The sequence below is a fragment of the Rattus norvegicus genome, chromosome 4, assembly GCF_036323735.1.
Source record: "Rattus norvegicus strain BN/NHsdMcwi chromosome 4, GRCr8, whole genome shotgun sequence".
Taxonomy (NCBI): domain Eukaryota; kingdom Metazoa; phylum Chordata; class Mammalia; order Rodentia; family Muridae; genus Rattus; species Rattus norvegicus.
Window position 1 is genome coordinate 87004486 of NC_086022.1, and position 23842 is coordinate 87028327.

The 23842-nt window shown below is 42.7% G+C and overlaps 1 protein-coding gene across 4 annotated transcripts in view; it reads right to left on the reverse strand.

Annotated features, from left to right (window-relative positions):
• Nucleotides 1–23842, reverse strand: part of Pde1c (phosphodiesterase 1C) — a 479074-nt gene that overhangs the window by 375412 nt on the left and 79820 nt on the right. For all 4 annotated transcript variants that reach the window (NM_031078.2, XM_039108433.2, XM_039108432.2 and 1 more), the window contains 1 exon segment: nucleotides 6767–6817. In NM_031078.2, coding sequence (NP_112340.1) covers nucleotides 6767–6817 — 51 coding nt within the window.

A 23842-nucleotide genomic window follows, 5' to 3' on the forward strand; every position in this document is an offset into this window, starting at 1 on the left:
GCCAATTCAAGTATAGAATCCTTATATCCACTTATATCATTTTGGTTCCCCAATTTAAAACACAATTATATATTTAGTAGTATTCATAATAATTATATTTTCTTTATGTACACTTAGAAACATACCAGGTAATCATTATTTTTCTTCAAATATCATAAGCAATTTAGAAAATGTGAGGTAAGCCCTTATCTACTTGTTCTTGGTATTTGCTGTCCTTACCCTCCTGGTCTTGCATGGCTCTCTAAGTTTCCTTTTGTTTAGAAACTTCCTTTAGCCTTCCTTCACCCTGATTTTTTTCTTAATCTTAAAACATGAAAATTGCTCCTTTGTTCTGGGGACCATCCTACTGGTTGCAGGATTCTGCATTTAAAGTTCTTTCCTTTTAATACTTGGATATATTGTGTTTCTGCGGCACCTGATGAAGAATCTGTCATAATTCAACTTGCTTTGCTTCTACCAGTCAGTTTTCTGTTTGCTCTGGCTTCTTTCCAAATTCCTCCTGAAATTTTATAAGTTTGATTAAACATGTCTTGGCATGGAATTCATTGGTCTTATGCTCTGACACACAATCAGAAAAATATGGAATACAGCCTCATTAATGCAAAGTGAATGTAAAAAATCCAACGTCCCCACTAGTCTACTACTGTCCCACTGATACCCAAAAAATTAAAAGGACAGGTAAAATTCTTTGTTCCATACATGGTCTCTACTGATGGCACATCATATTCTTTCTGCTACATTTATACGCCACCCAATTTGCAGCCTTACATCTCAGTGTGAGGTTTATCCATCTCACAGTCTAACAAGAACAGGTAGGATGGGAAAGATGCAAACACTTTTAGAAAACAAAATCTGTGTTTTAAAAGTCCAGTTTAGGGGGTTTTAGATAGTTCACCTTACTGCATAGCCTAAATCCTTTCATTACTTGGGCAGTAAAACATGATACCAGGGGCTATGGAAACAATGTGAAATCAATGAGCTATACTGATCTTAAATTGTTCCTCCATTGCTAAAACCCATGACATGCTTTCTGTTTATTGTAGAGTACTTTTAAATATTTATTCAGTATTTCTTTATGCATGTAAAAATGAAGGAGTTTTCAAGTTATCTAAATCTATCTTTTGCTGGAACCTAAGACATTGCCCTAATTTTTTTCTTCACCAAGAAGGTATAAGACAAATGAGGAGTGAAATAGCCAAATCATATCTTCTTTGCCCTCTCTGAAGTCATGGGCATACTCAAAAAGTTTAATCTGACCCTTTTTTATTATATGAGCTTCACATATGTATCTAGGAGCAAATACTGCTCCTTAGGGGAGCAGAAGATGGTCTGCATTTAGGCAAAATGTGAGTTGAAAAAAAAAACCAGAAGGTAAGATGCTAAGGGCAAGTGGGTCTGCAGACACCAACACAATAAAGAGGGAAAGGTTCTCTGTAGGGGCGTTTACTGAGGGTGGAAATAAATGGTAAGACATGGAAGAGGATGAGAGGAAATCAAGAACTGGTACCAGGAGGCGGCTGGTGGAAGTGCGTCAGGTGGTAGGACCACTGAATGAACCAACTGTTCAAAATAGCTCTATGGTTTTAAAGTTCTATCAGGATCCATCCTAAGAGCCTGAGTCAGCCAATGTAGAATGAATCTGAGAATCTGCATTTCTAGAAAGTTCTTGGAATTCTATGTGAGAACCATGGAGCTATCATCCCCTCACCTGTAGACATTCTAGAGTCACCATCGGATGAGTGGGAAACAGAAAGTCAGATCCTGAAGAATATTGAGAAGGGACCGAGAGACCAGCACAGGAACTGGAATATTTAGAAATATTAAATAGAGTGTATAGAAGAAATCAAGAGGCCTCAAATCCAGCTCCTGCCCCATACCTCTGTTTTTGAACTTTATTGGGGGACAATCAACATATGAAATGCATTTATTTAAAGTATACATGGTAAGATTTTGGTCATATGCATTCACCTGTGATACTGTGATACCTGTGATCACCTCCACAGGTGATCACCTCCAAGATACTACAGAGCATGCCCATGACCTCCAACATGCGCTTTTGTCCATCTGGATTTTTGCTTGTTTAGTTGGCTTTGGTTTGTGATTTGATTAGTTTCTTGAGCTTTGTGCTTTGAAAATGTAGTACAAGCTATTCTTTAATATGCTTTAAGTGTATGCTACTATGCTGTAAAATGATGTGCTCATCTTTCATAATGGAAACTTTATACCCACTGAAAATGACTTACCATCTATTCATCCCATTGCCCAGCAGTTTCTTCTCTTCCCTTTTTCTATGAGTTTGTTACTTCAACCTACTTAAAACCTTGCATGCTGTGGATACCTTCTTCCCTGGGTCCTTTACACCTTTTCCATAACATACAAGTCACAGAATTCTGACAGCCTGGACATGAGCTACCATCCACATCTCAGTCTTTCTCTCTCTTTCTTTTTCTCATTATCTTGATTCCAGAATCCATCCCTTTCTAATTCAAGCTCCCTTGTCCATGACAGCCCTTCCTAATGGTAACAATATAGAAAACTTCTCTGCACCCAAACATTCTCCTTCACAATTTGAGCACCAGCATATAGAAGGTGCCATCTTGGTATCTGTCTCAGACCTGCCCCAGCACTCATTCCCCAGTGCACATTGTTGCTCCTCCCACACTGCTGCCACACTGAAGGGAATTATTCGTCCAGAGCTAAGACCCTAAGTGCTGCCTTTAGCTCCATCAGCCCTAATTGCCTCAGCTCTTCAACAGAACATCAATCTCTATCTATATCTATACTTTTCTCTCCAAGATAAAATGTGACAAATATACAGGCATTACTAATTAGTTTCAATTCCTTCTGAGGCTTTTAAAACCACTATTTAGTTTTATTTTCATGTTATGTGTGAAGGTGTTTTGCCTGCATGTATATCTGTTTAAGGCCAGATGATGGCATAAGGTTCCACAGAACTAGAGTTGCAAACAGGTCTGAGTCACTACATGGGTGTTGGGAATAACCCAGGTTCTTAGGAAGAACAACTATGCTTTCTTAACCATTAAGCAATCTCTCCAGTCTAAAAATTATTATTTTCCTTCAAAGATTGCCCAACTCAGGGAGAAATTATGTTCCCATCTTCTAGGGAAGCAATGGGAATTTCAGAATAAAACTATCTGGCTATGTACACTTTGGGACCACTGTATCCTCTGTATGTCTCTGCAGTGCCCTGGACCTCCTTCACAGTACTAGTCCAAAGGATCATGCAGCCTCTTGGCTCCTGGAGTGCAGAAGCACATTGCAATCCAAGCTTCTTCTGCCTCTCTGTGGCTGGACCTGAATACTACATGCAGCCATTATTCCCGGATACAGAAAACAGCTTTTGTATTTTAAGATTAGAAAACACTTTCTCTAAACATCAACCCTTCTGGTCCCTCCATATAACAGAGGAAAGGGCCAGTATAATGATGCTATGGCTTCAGCCTCAGAATGACTACCCTCAGGATGGGACCAAACTATGACCTTAGCACTACTATATAATAAACCAGTTATTAGGTAGATGCTCTGATTGAAGCCAGGTTGCTTAAAAGTCAAAGCTAGAGCTTGAAATGAAGGCACAGATAGGATCTGAGGTCTCCCAGGACTCAGCCCTTGTCCCAGTGCTTCTCTGACCCTCTGCCTGGGTCTAGGCCTCACAGCAAAGGCTCCAGCCTGGCATTCCATTGTATACTGTACCCTAGCTGGTGGGAAGCTGGGCTTTCCACCTAGGTCTGTCTTGTACAGTACAGTCCTTTATCTTCCCAGCTCCGGAGTATCATCCAGCTTCTCCCCTCCTCCCACGCTTAATGCTTCATCCCACTACTCTCCCAGTGTGGTACATGAAGAGTTGAGACTTCAACAGTGGTATGAGGAGAATATTCTTCCCTTTCTAGTGCCACCCAAGTTCTCTCTACTACTTGCTACAAAAAGAGGCAGCACCTATTTTGCAGACAACCTCTCAGCATACAGCATTCTGTCAAGACACTTTCCTTTCCTTGTCAGTGTTGAGCTCATATCACAAGAGTACTGTGAACCATTTTTCCTGTATAGACTTTCCCCCTGGCAGCCTCATTTATGTCTATCTGATAAGCTATCATGTGACATGTCACCCATTGGATCAGACACATAGCTTAGAAGTTGTAGAAGTTACCTACAGAAGAAACCACCTTTCTATCCATAAAGAGACTTATGGCTCCAGGTCTCCTTGGCACATGGTTCAAGGACCCTCTTCTCTTTTTATACCGTGGCAAGTGTCAGGACCTCTCATTACAGCAAATCCTGCACATGACACAGTCTCCAGATTATCCATCTTTCTGACTATTGCTCAAGAGCTGAAAGTTAAAATAAAAGGGATAAAGGCATATCCATCATCCTCACTGAAATACTTATTTTGGAAATAATGGTTCCAGGTAGGAGGACAATGAAAAATGGGCCTGTGAGGAGTGTTCATTGCACTATCTACAATGCAAGCACTTAGTTCTCCGTCATTAGCATACATCATTGCAGTTCTAGAAAAACCATCTCTGCCAAATCAATCCTAAAATTTGAAACGTTCTGAAAGCGTGAGAAGGCAGAGTTTAACGGAATCTCTATAAATAGTTTTAAATCTCTGTAAATCACAGTTTTAACTTCATGTGTTAAGATCACTCCGGCCACGTCACACTCAGATCTTGTCAACCACACTCGAGTAAGTAATGATGGGATGGGGTTTCAACATTTTTGCAAACGTTATCGCTTTCATTTTTCACATTAGAAATCCAGGGCCCAGAGAAGCATAAATAAAATTAAAGAACAGAAAGTAAAGCAAAAATGGCCTTGCAGTAGGGGAATTCCCACCTATTTTTATTTAAGATGCAACCAGTTCTCAACTTGAAGCAGAAGAGGTTTGCAGAGCATTTCTGCCGCTCTTGTTCTGGCTCCAGCATCCGATCATGTTCACTGGTACCGACTCACTCCAGGACATCCACAAATTTGCTATGTGACTTTCCGAGCACATGAGTATGGAAGCCTTTGAGAAACTTCTGATAGCTACTGCTTTTTTTTTTCTTTTTGAGGCTTTAATTAGTGTATACACACTGACAGATTTGTTTATTGTTACTTTTCTATGCTCAAATCTTTATTGTGGGTTTTAACATACAGTAATTTAAAAAAACTTTTGCTATTTTAAACCGTTTCAGGTCACAAAATATCCCTGTTCTCTGAGTAGAGTGACAAAATTTCAAATAGTAGATTTATTTTACAAATAAACAAAAATCATTAGCAAATAATGTCTAAGCTAGTCTGATAACTGAAAATCAACATTATCTAAATTTATAGAAATATCATAATGAAACAATGTTGGTATAACTAATGTACACCAAAAATGTATGTATATGTATCTCCAATTACAGTATCCAAATGTAATGAATACTTCCTGTGGCCATAAATTAAAGAGGCTTAGATGGCACTATTACTTTTTTTCCTTACATTTTTATTAAATTGGGTATTTCTTATTTACATTTCAAATGTTATTTCCTTTCCTGGCTTCCTGTCCATCAGCCCCCCAAGCCCCTTCCCCTCCCCTTTTATGTGATTGTTCCCCTCCCCATGCACCCCTATTACCGCCCTCCCCAAACAATCCCCTATACGGGGGTGGGGTCCAACCTCGGCAGGACCAAGGGCTTCTCCTTCCACTGGTGCTCCAACAAGGCTATTCACTACTACCTATACAATTGGAGCCCTGGGTCAGTCCATGTATAGTCTTTCGGTAGTGGTTTAGTCCCTGGAAGCTCTGGTTGGTTGGCATTGTTGTTCTTATGGTTGGTTGGCATTGTTGTTCTTATGGGGTCACAAGCCCCTTTAGCTCCTTCAGACCTTTCTCTAATTCCTCCAAAGGGGGTCCCTTTCTCAGTTCAGTGGTTTGTTGCTGGCATTCGCCTCTGTATTTGACATGTTTGAGAGATCTATATCTGGCTCCTGTCAGCATGCACTTCTTAGCTTCATCCATCTTATCTAGTTTTGGTGGCTGTATATATAATGGGCCACATGTGGGACAGACTCTGAATGGCCCTTCCTTCAGTCTCTGCTCTAAACTTTGCCTACCTATCTCCTCCTATGGATATTTTTGTTCCCCTTTTAAAGAAGGAGTGAAGCATGATGGCTCCTTTTTTATCAAGATCTGAACAGACATGGTGGGAAACAGTAGCCTGTCCTGGGAATATTCCTGAGCCCCAGGAAAGTCATCAATGCATCTGAGCTGCAACAGTGGGTTGCAATGACATTTTATATATGGATAGGCTAGTAGCTACAAGCTTCCTCCTTTCAGCACCACTAAACCTCCTCCATCCATGCACTGTACTATGCTGGGGATACTCCTCACACAGGGCCTCTCAGAGTATTGTGACAAGAGTCAACTAGAGATTTGTTAAAATGCAGGCCCTAGTTCAAGAGGTTTGGAGGAGAAGTCTGGAAGCTCTGTATCTCTGAAAAGCAAAGATGAGACTTTTTCTACTGCTCTGAAAATCAGACTTCAAAGAACAAAGCCCTAAAGTTCAGCTTGGAGACCAGAGGTCTCAAGTCTAAAAACCCCATGGCCAGGAGTACCTTGCATGGGATGGGGCTGAAGTGTAATATTAACTAGCAGGAGACGTATTCTACATTACCGTTTGAATAACACCTAACAGATTCATAGAGGTGATGGGCACAAGCAACGGCCTCTGGCAAACATGTTCTCCTAGAGCCCAGGAAGAGTGAAGCAAGGTTTACTCACGGGAGAAGCGTGCAAGGGGTCTGGCATTCTTATCTCCTGCTTCATTTGCAACTGGGGGAAAAAACAGAAAACACAGTTAAGAGCAAGGCAGAGCAAAGGGGACCCATAAACATCTCACCTAAAAAACTCACACGTCTACTGTCAGTGTTATTTATTGATTATCCTCCACAACCTGAAAGTAAAGCCCTCTAGAAATCTAGACCCAACTAGAAGCTATTCCCTTACTGACTACCATTTATGGTGCTTGAAGGTGCTCTGCACACTACTGGAAGAGAAAGGAAATCTGTGACATCATACCCAGCTGCAAACCCTGAAACCTACAGCAGCAACCTGCCTGAGAGACACACTGATACAATAGGGGTACAAATGTTACAGGAACAACCAACCACTCTGAAAGCTCAATCCATGGAATATAATCCACATCTGACACTACTAATGAGGCCAAGAACTGGAGACTAGGTAGACCTTATGGGAAAACCTCCTAGCATTATTCTACTAAATGAACATAGCAACAAGATGACTCCTAATTACATACGTTATAACCACAGATCAGTGCCCCATTCAACCCTCAGAAGAGAAGCTGCTTCTTGCAGTAGATGGTGATCAACAAAGAGATCCACAGCAGGACAATGTGCAGACAGTGAGAGACCTTGGAGGACTCAGCCCCAAATGGGATGTCTTCATCAAAGCCCTGCCTCAGGGGATCTATATGGAAAAGGAGACGGAAAGAGTTTGAGAGCTGGAAGTGGTGGGTGACTCCAAGGAAACAGCATCATCCAGACGCAACAGAGCTACCGCACATATGAACACACAGAGACTGTGGCAACATGCATAAGACCTGCACATATTCCAGACAGACGAAAACCCCAGCCCAGAGAAGTGACACTGGACACAAGTCCCTCTCCTAATCAAGAAGCTGTTTGCAAGTGGTACCTGTCAGGAGAGGAAGAATCAGCTTTATTTAATGAAGAATACTAGGTGTATCAGTCCTACTCCAGGGTAGGCTTCATGCTCAGGAATTGTTAACTGTAACAAAGCAGACTCCAAGGCTTCATCATCAACGTCTAAATGAGCTTTTGTCACTTTCATTTAAATATCTGAATAAAACTGGCAAGGCTAGAGCAACCTCAACCTAGCAGGTTTAGAGAGGTGAACCCGATTACATCTAACAGATTGCCACAGAACTGGTCATTCTTGTGCCTAAGCTTCCTTTAAGAGGCTGTCCACCAACATTTTAATCTACACCAAGCTGCTAAAACAGAGCCTGTTCTCAGATCCAAGTGGGCAGATCCAAGGTGGGCATCTCAGAAGATGATGGCAAAGTGGGGTTTGTTAAAATTGATATTAAATCAAATGTTCACAAACACATGAGTCCACAAAGGCAGGCTTGGAGAAGCTGCTTAGATAACTTCTCTAGAAAACCCGGGAAGAAAGCTGCAAAGGTGATTTTACTTCCTCTAGCTTCTCTCCATAGTTTATATTTTGTCTTTTTTTTTTTTCAGAGCTGAGGACCGAACCCAGGGCCTTGCGCTTGCTAGGCAAACGCTCTACCACTGAGCTAAATCCCTAACCCCTCTCCATAGTTTATAATCTAGTACATGGAGCCACAGTCACTAAGTCTACAATTTGTATCCCTATCACTTCAGACCAAACTAAGGTCCCTAGTATCTTGTAGATACACAAGTTTCACTTGCCTTTTCGTTTATCTTTTGATTTTGTGTGTATGTGCATGTGTATGCATGTGTTAAGTGTGTGCAAGTATGTATACATGCGAGCATCTGTGTGTGTGTGTGTGTGTGTGTGTGTGTGTGTGTGTGTGTGCAGCTGTTTGAGAGAGGGTCTCTGTTGTTTTCCCCCTGAGTATGCCAAGATAGCTGGCCCCTGAGCTCCTGGGATTCCCCGGTGTCTATTGCCCATCTCCTCATAGATACACTCGGATTATGGAGGCTCCTGCTGGGCATCTAGCTCTTATAAGTTCTGGGGATTTGATCTCACACTTGGAGGCTCTGCAGGTACACACTTTGCCATCTTCCAGCCATTGCTGAATTTAAATATCCTTTTATTCCCATTTAAGATTGATATGTGTAGTCTTGTATATAAATCAGATGTAACTATCTGTGATCTGTTGGAATGGCACACAGGTTAACCATAAAACCCTGTTCATTTTAGATGAGGAAAGAAATGAAGACCAACAGCAGGCAGAATAGAAGCGATTGCTAATGCCTCATTGCTGCGAATGAAATTGTCATTGCAGGACAGAAGAATATCAACTTCCTGAACTCACACATCATTTTGCAAATGATGAAAGGAGTCACAGCTCTCTAGGCTTGCAAAGTTAAACCATTTAAAGTTGACAGTATTTGTCCATTCAGCCTCAGTCTCTGTGTCTGCCTTTGAATCATCCCGTGAAATTATCCACATTCGCATCATTATACAAAATGACCAGCAGAGGGTGCTGCTATTGCACACATCACAGCATTTCAACTATAGAAACTGAATCACTGCATCCATACCAAAGTCACTTTAAAGGAAAAAGATTCTCATCTCAGAAAAAAGAGCCCGGGGCTCTTTTAGCATTCTATATTTCTTTTGTCGTCTAAGGCTTCTGGTAAACCCACTACTGAACATATCCCCATTCCCTCCTCCAGGTAAAGTGGGCCTGAGGCAGGGCAGTGCAGTTGCCTAACCACTGGAGGACTCCTCACCTCACTTCGGCCCCTTACATGAACCTGATTGGAGCTAGACCTGATAAGCATTGACTTTGTGAGCACTTGAAAACCTTAGCCAATTCTCTAGGGTTTTCTAGAAGAATAGTCATGTTATATCACAAAGAAGAGAAGCTGGAGGGAGAAGGAAAGAGGAGCTGTCTAGTTATGTGCTTCTCCAGGTCTTGAGTTCAAATTGTTTTCTCTTTAGACACTGTGTACCTCTGAAAAAGATGGAATGTAGGTTTTTCTTTTTTAGATCCTTTACTGCAGAAAGTGGTGGGCTACATTCACAGCAGGATTGCAAAGACCACTGCAGTGGCTGTGAAAAATGCCATCTAACTGCTGGCCTTGGGAAGGCACGTTCTCCCAGGATTACTATTTCAGACCAAGTCTTGGGACTCCCCTCCCAGCTATCCTAGACAAGAATGGGAATTGCTGACCCAGATTCAAGTTAAACCAGGAGAGGCAGGCATCAAAATCTAGGCCATTGAGGTACCAGGAGAGTAGCTTCTACCCAGAAATAATACGATAGCCCAGAATGGCTGTCCTCCATGAAGTGCAGGCACCATGGTTCCCTACTGAATGGTTTTCAGTGATAGCCTACAAGATACAAGCCAACTCACCTGGCCTGGAATCAAAGCCCTGGCACTAACTTAATCTTCCTCTGTGGTGTTAGTCAGCTTCTATAAGAACTGCCTGAGGTAATTCATTTACAAAGTAAAGACCTGGTTTTGTTCATTGAGATTTCAGCCCCTAATCTAGTAGACTCATTGCCTTCCTCCTCTGGTACCAGATGGTACTGGTAGGAGGTCTCAGCAAAGCATAACTAAGTCACCTCATTTCCAAGAAGCAAGGGAGATGCGGAAGGGTTGGGAACACTTCAAGAAAATGCCTCCAAAAAACACAGGCTAGCCAGTAGGGTTCACCTTAAGGTCTCACCCTCCCCAGGAGTGCCACCTTTAGCACAAAGTCTTAGGCACATTGGCCTTCGCAGTATATATCCAAACTCCAGTGATCACAGTCCCACAGCATCTTTCAGCTTCACACCCTTCACACACTCTCCCTTCACACATCCCTCCTAGGCCTTCCCCAGACTGACCCCTACTTAGCTTTCAAATTGAGATGTGACTTTGCATTTCCCTGTACATCCCATAAATGATTGCTTGTGTTTCACTTCGTTCCCATTCCAGACCGAGCTCTCTCCAAGAGAAATGCAGAGTTCAAATACAGTGAGTATGGTATATATCCAAGAAAATTGTTGCTGAGGAACTCCCAGATGTCATTGTGACTACTGATCAGGTTTCAATTTTTCAGAACAAGTGGCACACGTTGTAATCTTTTCCCACCCAATACAAGAACTTTAACTCTTAACTTTTGGATTTCTGTTCTTTTGACCAATGACAGCCACTCTGAATAATGTAATCAGTTGATGCTTCTCGAACTAATGTAGAATGAATAGATACAAATGCCCCAGACAGCATCTGGACCAATCATCTCAGACTGGCTTCCGGACAGTCTAGATGAAAGTCTGATTCATTTGGGTCTACATGCTTACAGGTTTTAAAGACTTAGTTGCTAGCACTGAAAAAAAAGTTATGCAATTTCAAATATAAGTATATGCTGCTGGCCAGTTTTTTTGGGAATGTAGAATCCCAGACACACCAGGCACAAGTGGACACCCTGCCCCAACAGTGGATGGCTCTGCCTCCTGAGATGCAGCTCTTTTCTTGCTGTCACTCCAATTTACATGCTGCCCTCACAGTCCAGACATTGGTATCAGCAGGAACTTGGCAAGGGCTTAAAGAATGGAGCAACACTACAACAAATAAGAGTACTTCATAAAGGGATCATGCCCAGCTTGACTAAGCCCTTCCATTTCAAAAACCATACACTTTTCAGTAGGTTTGAGAGCCCATTGTCTGCCGGCTTAGACACAATCAACTTCCTCCCACCAGCAGAACATACACACATTATTTATTTTGCACTATACCCACATATACACAAATACACACAAATATATACCACATAGACACACATTACACACACACATATACATGCATATCACATTTCCACATGTATCGCTCACACACACACACACAAACCATACACAATACACACACATGCACAAACCACATGCATGTACATGTACATACTACATATATACACTCACATACACAATATACACACAAACCACACACTCACACACACATACATATACATGCACATATCATATACACATACCCACATACATAATACACTCACACACACATAATACACACAAACCATACACATACACACATACATACACCAGACACAATACATACACAATATTCAACATGCACATTGTATACACACAAGCCACATACATATACATACATTTACACACACACACACACACACACACACACACACACACACACGATGTTGATGTTGTCTGGCATAAGAAATTTGAAAAGTTCCCCAAGTGATTTTAATATTCTACCTGAGTGCCATCCACTGATGTTGAGTATTTAGGGCAACTTGGTAGGTAAAGTGGAGCCATATTTTTTGAATATACTGGGGAGTAGTGCTCTTAGGGTATAATATATACATTCATTGTGGACCTAAGACCAGCCTTTGATTACATATTAGACTTACTACCTATACCCAAAATGCCTCTGCTTGAGTAAAATTCGGCTGCTAAGGCTGCAGACATGACTGTGAGAATCAACTGGCATCTTCTCATAGTATCAGAATCTTCTCTTAGTGAAGAACTATTGAAAAGAGGATTTGGCTCATATCCCTGCCAAGTATGCATATCATGTGTCCTGAGCATTGCATGGGGCCTGGGCCACAAACTGTGCCTCTTAAAGAGACAGACAGGCCAGTTGGGTAGGTCTCTCCATCTATGTCTATACAAGTATAGTTGGTGGGAAACAAACTTGATAATCACACTGATCTTGGACATATCCCAGTTCCACTGAAGCAGAGTCCCACCGAAAGGACTGAAACAAGTTTTAAACAAGTATATTATAGAGCATGTTGTGTGCACTAATATACCCCAGAAGCAGCATTCTGAAATCACATTAACCTTCATTTTTGGCATGTTTGCTACATGGTTCCTCTAAAATAAATAAATCAATAAAATTGCCTAGAAACAAATTTCCAAGGACTGTCCCTCTTAGTGAGACAGCGGGAAAATTAACTCACAGCAATAGGCATTCCAACTCCAAACACCAAAAGGGACTTCGATATCTCAGCTAAGTCACAAACAATCCAGGCCATTCAGGACAGCAGTGAATACAAGGAAAGCTTGGGGAAATCCTAGCAGTTGTGGCAGTAAACCAGGCAGGTGCACACTGCTTTGTAACCAAAACTAGAACCGAAAACACTGCCACCCTTGTTTTGAAAGTCCTGACACCTGGGTAAGTGTAAATGCAGCTGAGATGCTGACTACAGAGGCAAATGCGCAGTGAGTAGCAGCCTGAGGTAGAGCCTGGCTGCCGGTGGGGCATATACCCAGGCTTGCCTTTGCCTTAAGCTCTGGATCATGGCTGGGGACCTTCTCCAGGTGAGCTCTCTTGGGAAGCCTCAGAGATGAAATGCCAGACACAGTGGACCTCCCAGAGAAGAGAGGTTGAAACGAATATTCAGGTGTCTTCCCTAAGTCCCAGATAAACGAAAGCTAAGAGCTGCCTAAAAGGGCTTGATTTAGCCCCCCCCCTTTAACTTGAAAAGACCCAAACAGCATCAGGAAAACAAGATGGCATATTGGGAGAGAATCTTTCAAAATCACTGCTAATTGCCGTGCTTTCTAAGTAGAGGCTTCCACAACAGCCTCTCATTGCCTGTCCCTCCAACCTTTCTAGGTTTATTCCCTCCAGAAGCACTAATTACTTACATGTCAGGCTTATTGTCTTTCTCCTTCCATTTTAATCCAAGACACACATAAGCATCCTCTGCTGAATAGAGGGAAAAACCTATTCTACTCAGTGCCTAAGGCCTGCAAACAATATTTACTCAATTATCAGTGGTTAGACTCCAACAGTGCAGAGTGTGTCTGAAGCCAAGAATATTTGGAAAAGCAGAGGAGGACAGAAAGGTACAAAGACATCAGTATCTTTGAGTACATGTAAGTGCTCTAAGGATCCACTCATTGTTTCAAAAATATTTACCAAGCATAGAATGAATGGCAGTCTCCAGATAAATGAGCCCACTGTCCCTGCTTTCACATTAAATAAGACTGTCCTCCAGAAAGGGTGAGTAGTTTTTCCAAGACCACATGGTTGTGCAGCACAACCTCCATCCAAATTTGTTTAGAGTCAAATGTGAATGTCTTTCCACATTGACTCTTTGCCTTCAAAAAAGAAAGAGAGAACCCTGGTCTGTTAGCCACAAGTCTGTAATCCTAGCAACTCAGGGGGCTGAGGCAAGGGGATCACAAGTTCAAGGTCTGCCAGGTCTACAAAGTAAGCTCAAATGGCAAACTGGATAACTTAGTGACATTCTGTCTTTGTTCTCAAAATGATTCTTTTAATTTGGGGGACAAGGTATTAAAATATAGCTTAGGGGTGAAGCACGGGTGAAGCACTTGCCAATATGCGCAAAGTCTCATGTACACTGTCTAGTACTGACAATGCAGAGGAGAGAGAGATAAACAAGGACCTGGGGAAGGGTGCACTCATAGAAGAGCCAAGCTACAGACTGACCTTCTCTACTGTTCCTTGCCCCACTGAAAGGCAAGTAAGTAGCAGACAAAAGAGTGAGGACGGTCACCTGCCTGGTACCTGATACCTTGGCTAGGCCCAGGAGATGATCAGTAGGCAAAGCATCTTCACTGAGATGAACAAGGTGACCAGGCCTCATTCCAACAGGATTGAAAACCAGGAAAAGCTTCCTACAAAAACCCCAACTCCCAGATGTCTCCTGAACAGTAGAATAACCCTTCCAAAGTAGAAAATGATAACAAAGAAAAGAAGCAAAAATTAGACCCATCTGAGCTGGAAGCAGTAGAGTGTGCCAAAGTGGGTTCATTCCGTTTCATGGGTGAAGAAAGTGTCATGGCAAGAGATCAGATGCCTTGTCCAAAACCAGACCAAGCAAAGCTGAGACTCGGATATAACACCCATGTCACCTGCTCCAACTCCTGCCTGGTATTCTTGGAGAAGGGAACGTGCCCTCATAGACCCGCTACCATCATTTTTCAGATGCAAACAAAAAGTTTGTTTTGGCTCCTTTTGCCCCGCTTGGTTTAAATGATACTGATGTTTGACAAACCTGGAGTCTCTTCACTTTGACAAATAATAGCTGAACGTAGTGCTGGGTGAAGATTTCTGGTGCACAGACAGAGCTCGCCGAGGCACATCTGTGACACTCTCAAAGCCTGTCATTGCTGGGGTGTGGAAGGTGACCAGGGAATGGAAATTGGGTAAGCAGAAAAGTACCTGCCAGCTTAGACTTAGCATGAAGTCTAGGACCATAAGTGGGTAAGTGCCTTTGAAAAGTATGTTTTCATGGTTGTTTAAAGTAGGATATGCTATGCAATGTAACTATGGGCCAATTCAATTTGTTATCTGATTTGTTTTTCTACAATGCCTTCTGCAATTTTTGGTATTATTTCCCTGCTTTTTAGATGTGGAAAGTGAGTCTTTGTGATCAAGATTGCCTAAGATAAAATAACTATTAATGCAGATCTGATAAATGAATTCAGCATCATCTTATACCAGAGTCATGAGCCATGATGTCCATCAGTGTTCAACATCTAATGATCCATGGCCCTCACTCATGCACTATCGATGCTAGCAGGAATACCTCCTTCTACTCTACCTCAAGTTAGAAGCATGGCAGAGGAGGGCCCTATGCTTACCTGTCCCCTACAGAAGCAGACCTTAGGCAATCTACTGCAGTCTCTGCCCAGAGACACAAAGACATCACTACCCTGCATGATATTCCTCACTGCTGCTTTCAGGAGTACTGGGTATTGCTTCATTTTACTTCCCAGGCCAATTTGGCTGTCAAGCCTCTTGCATAGAAGAGAACCAATCTGTCCTGATGATTCATTAGGACTCATCATTTGAGGGTGGCTGAGATGGTGCACCTTCTAGACGCTTCTTTCTGGGAGCAGTGGCAAAGCCTTTCAAACATTAGGACAGCTTTCCTACTTGCTCATCTTGGGCTGAAACGAAGTATGGACAAGGAAAAATCAAAGTCCTTGCCAAGCTGAGAAGACAACCTGTCATTGAGGGAAACTGAGTCATATGAGAAGAACTGTGTAAAGTCTTTCTTCACTAATCCTGTTTCAGGTTTGCTTATTTATTTACGTCCCGCCATATTCTACAAATTGCATTTTGTTTTCTTTGCTCTATGTCTGAGTCCCTTATAGAACAAGATGAAATGTTCATGACAAGTGAAAACTGACTTAGTTTGACCACTTTTTTGCTCCCTTTCCTTGGCTACTCTAAGTTGTCATACGTAGTAGACACACGTGGCTCTGATACTCACATCCAGCAATTAGCTACCCTGTTTCATCTTCCTGAATCTCTTCCACCTGAATTGTGCTAGGTGTGACTTTGGGCACAACTGTGAACCCATTTGAGACCCAAGATCTGGCACCGAGCTTCCTGCGCTATCCTGCAAACTGCTGTAAGAAGTGTTTAGTATTTCTGGGTAAAACACCCAACCACGCTATCAGATCTTGACCTTTGGTAACCTAGGACCTCACTGGCAAAATCTATTATCCATTCTCTTATTATTAATGTTATCCAAATGATTAAGTGATAGGGATCCCTGTGGTCTACAGTGAGTTGTACTAGAAGGCTTCTAGGAAGAGAGAATGCAGGGATTTTAAAAAGTAGGGAGGAAGATGGGGTGTTTCCTGGGAGATAAGGGGAGTGTATACATTCTGGGAGAGAAAGCAGAATCATTTCTTTCGCTGATCAGAAGAGCTTTGCTCTGGAGAATGAAAAAGTAAAATCACCCCCATGCTGGAATTTCCTGGCTGAAAACTTAATCCAAGAGCAGCGGTGTTAGGGGGTGGGAAGTAATAGGGGGTGACACACCTCAGGTCAGAACCTTCACGACATGATTGATGTAATTACCTAGGAGTTGCTAGGAACTCACTTGTACTTGCTGGCCCTTCAGTGATCTTCGAAGGTTCTCACCAGATGTTGGGCTCTTCAACATCTAGCCTTCAGAATCAGGACTGAAGTAAATATTGTTTCATTGTAAATCACTTCAGTGCACAGCATTTTGTGATGGCAACAGAAAATGGACCAGCACAATGGAGAGCACAAAGATTTCTCTCATCACTGAGGTCTTTGTTCCTCTTCTCACATGCATGTTGTATATGCTAATGGCAGTGTAAATTCATCTCCAAGAAGCCATATCAAGGACATTCTTAAGTTCAAGCACTGGTGCATTAGTCCAGCCAGCCATCTCTGTAAAACACTGCTATCCAACATAGATACAGGTTCTTGTGGTTACAGTCCTGGGAGCCCCATCCAGGTCTCAGGTCTGAGTCCCCAGCAGCCACCATAGATGAGAGAATGCAAGGATCTTATACATCTGCTTTCATTAAAACACCCTAGTTACAATCCAGTGACTAGACAGCCATTTGCAGTTAACAAAAACACAAAATATGAGGGAGATTAAAGCAGGAAATCCGGCTGTTCAAACTAATAGCTCAGTACTCTCTACCCCAACAAAACATGAAAGTCTAAAGAAGACAAAGAGAGACACTGGCATTTATTAACTTCATATTCCATGCAGGCACTGGTAATAGCTTTACCCCTGCAATTTCTATTTAATTTTCACACTATCTCGAGGTTAATAATCAAGGAAGAGCTAAGTGATTTAGTCTAACCAGGATTAGTGAACGGGATGGCTGGGACTAGAATGTGGCTCTGCAAATTCCTGTCCTCTCTTTCCTTTGCAGTGGGCTTTGTTATAAGCCACACGAAGAGTGAGTTGGTTCCACTAAGAATCATGTGCTTGGATTCCCTATAACATCTCAAACAACTGGGCCTTCAGCTCTGCCTGAACTGCCTTTAAGGATCCCCCAAGATGACCCTTTATCCCATAAAACAGTCCTTTCAACCTGAGAAAACCCTTCTCCTCCATGGTGAAATCTTCTCAGAGGCCTTCCTGTTGTCCCTCACTCAGGCTGTGAACCTCTTTCCTTCTGACAGCCCTTCTCAGACTGGATGGCAACTGTCACATGCTCAAGCCTCTAAGCCGTTTCTTTTCTAACAGGTAACCCAGCCATCTATCATGAGACAAAACTATCCCATTTCTTTACCAATGAAAGTCAAGTCATCTAATCACTGGCAAAGGAGAATGTTTTATTTCCAATAAGCATGTACTATAACCACTCATTTCTCCACCATGGTCCTTATGTTAGGCTAATCCAAGTTTCACAATAATCAGTCTTTTGCTGTAGGTGTTTTATTTATCATCAGTGCAGTGCACAGGGATCATCTTCTACACCATATGTTAAAAAGCCTCTAAAACAGGCAGACTTAACCAAAGGACTGTCTGTGGAACATTTACTATGCATGTCTCTGTGTGAGGGTCTTCATTTCTAATAAGCCCCTGTGTCATGCCCTAGGAATCACATTCTGAGTCCTGAGGAGCTGAATGGCATAACCAACTTCAAGAAGGAAAAATCAAGTATACATCCAAAGAGCTCGCTGGGAACCCCTGGACTTTGATGCATACTATAGAATTCAATACTCAATCTTGTCAGTTTACTTCAGCAATATTTTGGAGCTAGGAAATATTAAACTCAGTATTTTATTAGAGTTAAAAAAAAAGATCCTAGAGTGGCAAGCCGAAAGGGGGGAAATCTCAGCATCTGTACAGAGAAGAAGCCTTCCTCTATACAAAAGAGAAACAAGCCGAGAAAGAAATTAGGGAAACGACACCCTTCATAATAGACCCAAATAATATAAAGTACCTCGGTGTAACTTTAACCAAGCAAGTAAAAGATCTGTACAATAAGAACTTCAAGACACTGAGGAAAGAAACTGAAGAAGACCTCAGAAGATGGAAAGATCTCCCATGCTCATGGATTGGCAGGATTAATATAGTAAAAATGGCCATTTTACCAAAAGCAATCTACAGATTCAATGCAATCCCCATCAAAATACCAATCCAATTCTTCAAAGAGTTAGACAGAACAATTTGCAAATTCATCTGGAATAACAAAAAACCCAGGATAGCTAAAGCTATCCTCAACAATAAAAGGACTTCAGGGGGAATCACTATCCCTGAACTCAAGCAGTATTACAGAGCAATAGTGATAAAAACTGCATGGTATTGGTACAGAGACAGACAGATAGACCAATGGAATAGAATTGAAGACCCAGAAATGAACCCACACACCTATGGTCACTTGATTTTTGACAAAGGAGTCAAAACCATCCAATGGAAAAAAGATAGCATTTTCAGCAAATGGTGCTGGTTCAACTGGAGGTCAACATGTAGAAGAATGCAGATCGATCCATGCTTATCACCCTGTACAAAGCTTAAGTCCAAGTGGATCAAGGACCTCCACATCAAACCAGACACACTCAAACTTATAGAAGAAAAACTAGGGAAGCATCTGGAACACATGGGCACTGGAAAAAAATTTCCTGAACAAAACACCAATGGCTTACGCTCTAAGATCAAGAATCGACAAATGGGATCTCATAAAACTGCAAAGCTTCTGTAAGGCAAAGGACACTGTGGTTAGGACAAAACGGCAACCAACAGATTGGGAAAAGATCTTTACCAATCCTACAACAGATAGAGGCCTTATATCCAAAATATACAAAGAACTCAAGAAGTTAGACCGCAGGGAAACAAATAACCCTATTAAAAAATGGGGTTCAGAGCTAAACAAAGAATTCACAGCTGAGGAATGCCGAATGGCTGAGAAACACCTAAAGAAATGTTCAACATCTTTAGTCATAAGGGAAATGAAAATCAAAACAACCTTGAGATTTCACCTCACACCAGTGAGAATGGCTAAGATCAAAAACTCAGGTGACAGCAGATGCTGGCGAGGATGTGGAGAAAGAGGAACACTCCTCCATTGTTGGTGGGATTGCAGACTGGTAAAACCATTCTGGAAATCAGTCTGGAGGTTCCTCAGAAAATTGGACATTGAACTGCCTGAGGATCCAGCTATACCTCTCTTGGGCATATACCCAAAAGATGCCTCAACATATAAAAGAGACACGTGCTCCACTATGTTCATCGCAGCCTTATTTATAATAGCCAGAAACTGGAAAGAACCCAGATGCCCTTCAACAGAGGAATGGATACAGAAAATGTGGTACATCTACACAATGGAATATTACTCAGCTATCAAAAACAACGAGTTTATGAAATTCGTAGGCAAATGGTTGGAACCGGAAAATATCATCCTGAGTGAGCTAACCCAATCACAGAAAGACATACATGGTATGCACTCATTGATAAGTGGCTATTAGCCCAAATGCTTGAATTACCCTAGATGCCTAGAACAAACGAAACTCAAGACGGATGATCAAAATGTGAATGCTTCACTCCTTCTTTAAATGAGGAAAAAGAATACCCTTGGCAGGGAAGGGAGAGGCAAAGATTAAAACAGAGACTGAAGGAACACCCATTCAGAGCCTGCCCCACATGTGGCCCATACATATACAGCCACCCAATTAGACAAGATGGATGAAGCAAAGAAGTGCAGACTGACAGGAGCCGGATGTAGATCGCTCCTGAGAGACACAGCCAGAATACAGCAAATACAGAGGCGAATGCCAGCAGCAAACCACTGAACTGAGAATAGGACCCCCGTTGAAGGAATCAGAGAAAGAACTGGAAGAGCTTGAAGGGGGTCGAGACCCCATATGTACAACAATGCCAAGCAACCAGAGCTTCCAGGGACTAAGCCACTACCTAAAGACTATACATGGACTGACCCTGGACTCTGACCTCATAGGTAGCAATGAATATCCTAGTAAGAGCACCAGTGGAAGGGGAAGCCCTGGGTCCTGCTAAGACTGAACCCCCAGTGAACTAGACTATGGGGGGAGGGCGGCAATGGGGGGAGGATTGGGAGGGGAACACCCATAAGGAAGGGGAGGGGGGAGGGAGATGTTTGCCTGGAAACCGGGAAAGGGAATAACACTCGAAATGTATATAAGAAATACTCAAGTTAATAAAAAAAAAAGAAAGAAAAAAGAAAGAAAGAAAGAAAGAAAGAAAGAAAGAAAGAAAGAAAGAAAGAAAGAAAGATGAACAAAAGGAAGAGAAAAACAGGCTGTTTGGGCTAAGCCAGCATAGAGGGCAGTCACAAATGAACAAGCAGTCACATGGTGGAGATGGAGCTTGGGAGAGAGTAAAGCATGCCTAGAAAAGTGTTAGTAGGAAGAACGGGGGATGCTGTTCTGTGCAATTGAGAAAAGCAGGCACTTCTCTGTGTGGCTGCCGCTCTGTGAACAGCTGTCTATTCCAGCAATCTCATGAGAAAATGAATTGTTATCAGCACAATGTTCCGAATCACCTAAGCGTAGATACTGATGTGTGTAAGCAGGAAAAATCACCTGAAGTAGAGGATGAGATGAATGATGACATTCTCGCACTTCACATGTAAGACAGAAAAGAGCTAGGCTGCAGGATCGCTGCTCCTCTAAGTAGGCCACCAGCAAGATGCAAAGCTTCATGCATACGAGGATATCCTCAGATCTGAGATTAGAACTCAATTTCACATGCTAGGACTAACCTTATGTGGCTCCATTTTAATTCCAGTTTCTTGCAAAACCCTGAATTTGTGAGAACTAGTACGTGTGTGTGTGTCGTGTGTGTGTGTGTGTGTGTGTGTGTGTGTGTGTGTGTGTGTGTGTGTGTGTGTGTGTCGCGCACGCATACACACACCTCCCAGACATCATCAGCTCAGGCATGCGCTGCCAGCAATATTATGTCCAGAAGCATAAATCACCACATCATTACCAACTGGCCGTGGGCTGAGCAGATCAAACTGCATCAAACAAAGCTGGGCACAGAACAGCACGCCCTTGGGCAGGAACTCAGATGCCCACTAGACAGAGCCTCCCTTGGCACAACCATATCTTTTCATACTCTCCCTCCAGTCTAGCACAGGCTTGACACACATGAGTCACTAAGTAAAGGGCTGCTGAATAGGACGAGAAAGCCAGACCCAGGCATAAAGAGTCCAGAACAAAGATGTCTCATGTATGGGACTTTCCTTCTCTGTCCACAAGTCAAAGCTTTCCTATGGGACAATTTGAGGCTTACTCTCAGCTTGACACTCTATCTTCTGGCCACATGGAAGGTTGGGGACCATCTGGGAGACATAAACTAGAAGCAGGCAGGACACTTAAAAATAAAGGCTATAAATTTGCTTAGAAAGGCTTCCCCAGTGTATCATGAATCCCCATTGTTCATACCTGCTCCATTGCAGCTCCCTGCTACAGATCCCAGGAACCAGCATTAGGGCTCTTAAAACAAGCAGGCCACTTCCCACAAACCTGCTGTCTCCCGAGCTTTTCATCTTAGTAAGTGGCCTCATCTCTTTCTCCCAGTCCTGCCTAGAGGAGCTGCCTGGGTACAATAGGATGTTACTCTTGCTTCCTTTCTTTCTTTACTCCTCTATCATAATTTTACTCTGTCATAATGGCTTCACATGTTAGATAGCCTATCTCCCAGTCCTTCTCCTGGCTTGTCTCCTGGCCCCAGTCCAAGAGTTCCAGTTCAGAGGTTGCATGGAGTGCAAGTCTCCCTGGTGTAGAACTCCAACATGTCTCAGTAGGTGGGTGATGCCTCTGGACCCCGTCCTGCTCCGTGGCATTCATCTTACATCCTCCATTCATCTCGAGCCTCTAGCCATACTGGCCAACCTTCCATCTCCCACATTTGCCAAATACAGCCCCCATTATTTCCTACAGCAACGAAGTAAAGTATTTTAGGAGCACTGGCTTCTCATACCAGCTCTTCCCTGTGCCAGGCACCAGTCTAAGCATGTGCTGAGTCTGACACTTTTACCCACAACCCTGAGAGTATGGCTATCAAGACTGCCACTTTTCCAATGAGCTAACTGAGGAGCAGAGGCACTAGATGACCTGCTCAAAGCCACTGAGCTGGTAAGTAGCTGAGCTGGATTGCAATGTAGATGGTGTATGGCTCTGCCAAGCTGCTGCCTCTTATAGTTCATGCCTTGAACAGAAGCCTCCTTACTTTCTAAGACTCAACTCAAACCACCTGCCTCCAGAGCGATTGTTCTGATCACCCTCTGTCTCAGCCACCACCATGGTCTAGAATTAGCATCTTTGCTTATTTGCATATGCAATTTTCTATTCTAATCATACAACCTGCAACTATATACTCCTGCAGACTCTCTACATCCCAAGAATTCACAAGAGTGCCTGGCACAAAGCCCCATCCAACAACTCTTAAACCACCTCCTGCCTAAGTTGTGCTACTGCCGGGCTGCTGCATCTGAGTTTGTAGTCTCCATTAGGTGCTATCCCATGGGCTGTCAACTCTTCATGGCCTATTTTATGGGCAAGCCAAAGCCTGGGTGATAAATCCCTGCTAAAGGAGACCTCACCCCCTCCCAACTTTGTCCCCAAATCCTTGACCTTGTCCTCACATGCCTGCATGCTGCCCTGAGCTGTTCTTCCTTGAAACATGCTCAGCAGCTACCTTGGTTACCCATGTCTTGTCCAAGCCCTTCCTTTTGCCTTCTTGCTGACTTCCACTTCCCTAGCTAACAAATGCCTGCACCAGAGTCCAAGTGTAGTTGCATCAGAAGAAAGAATACTTCTGTGATTGTTCTCCTATCCTCTCAAGCCATTTTCTACAACTTTAATGGAAAGACTGCACTTCAGAGTCAGATAGAAGACAGACTTAGAGACCTGATTCCTCTGCTGAATTCCTGGTCCTCTGTGGATCTCCATCTTTGCATATGAAATTAAATCATGATACTTCTCTATCAGGGAGGTGCACCATAGATGGAAAAAAACATAGGACCTCTTGGTATCATACAGCATTCATTTTGATAAGTCACTCAGGAAAAGATGGGTGTCACATGTGTTTCATGATGGTAGGAACCATTTCAGAGCACGATCATATCTTTACCACGGATGGGATCCCACATACTACACAAAATCCTCATCATCATGCACAGCAGTGGGTGCAAAGTGCCCTAGATTCTAGTTCCTGGGGCATCCAGGACACAGCAAGTCTAACCCTGTTATCTTTGTCTTATTAGTAACAGGGGGGAATGAAGGGCTGGCTGGATCATTTTATGTCAATTTGACACAGGCTAGCATCATTTTGGAAGAGGGAAGCCCAACTGAGAAAATGTGCATCAGGCTGGCCTCTAAGCATGCCAGGGATACATTCT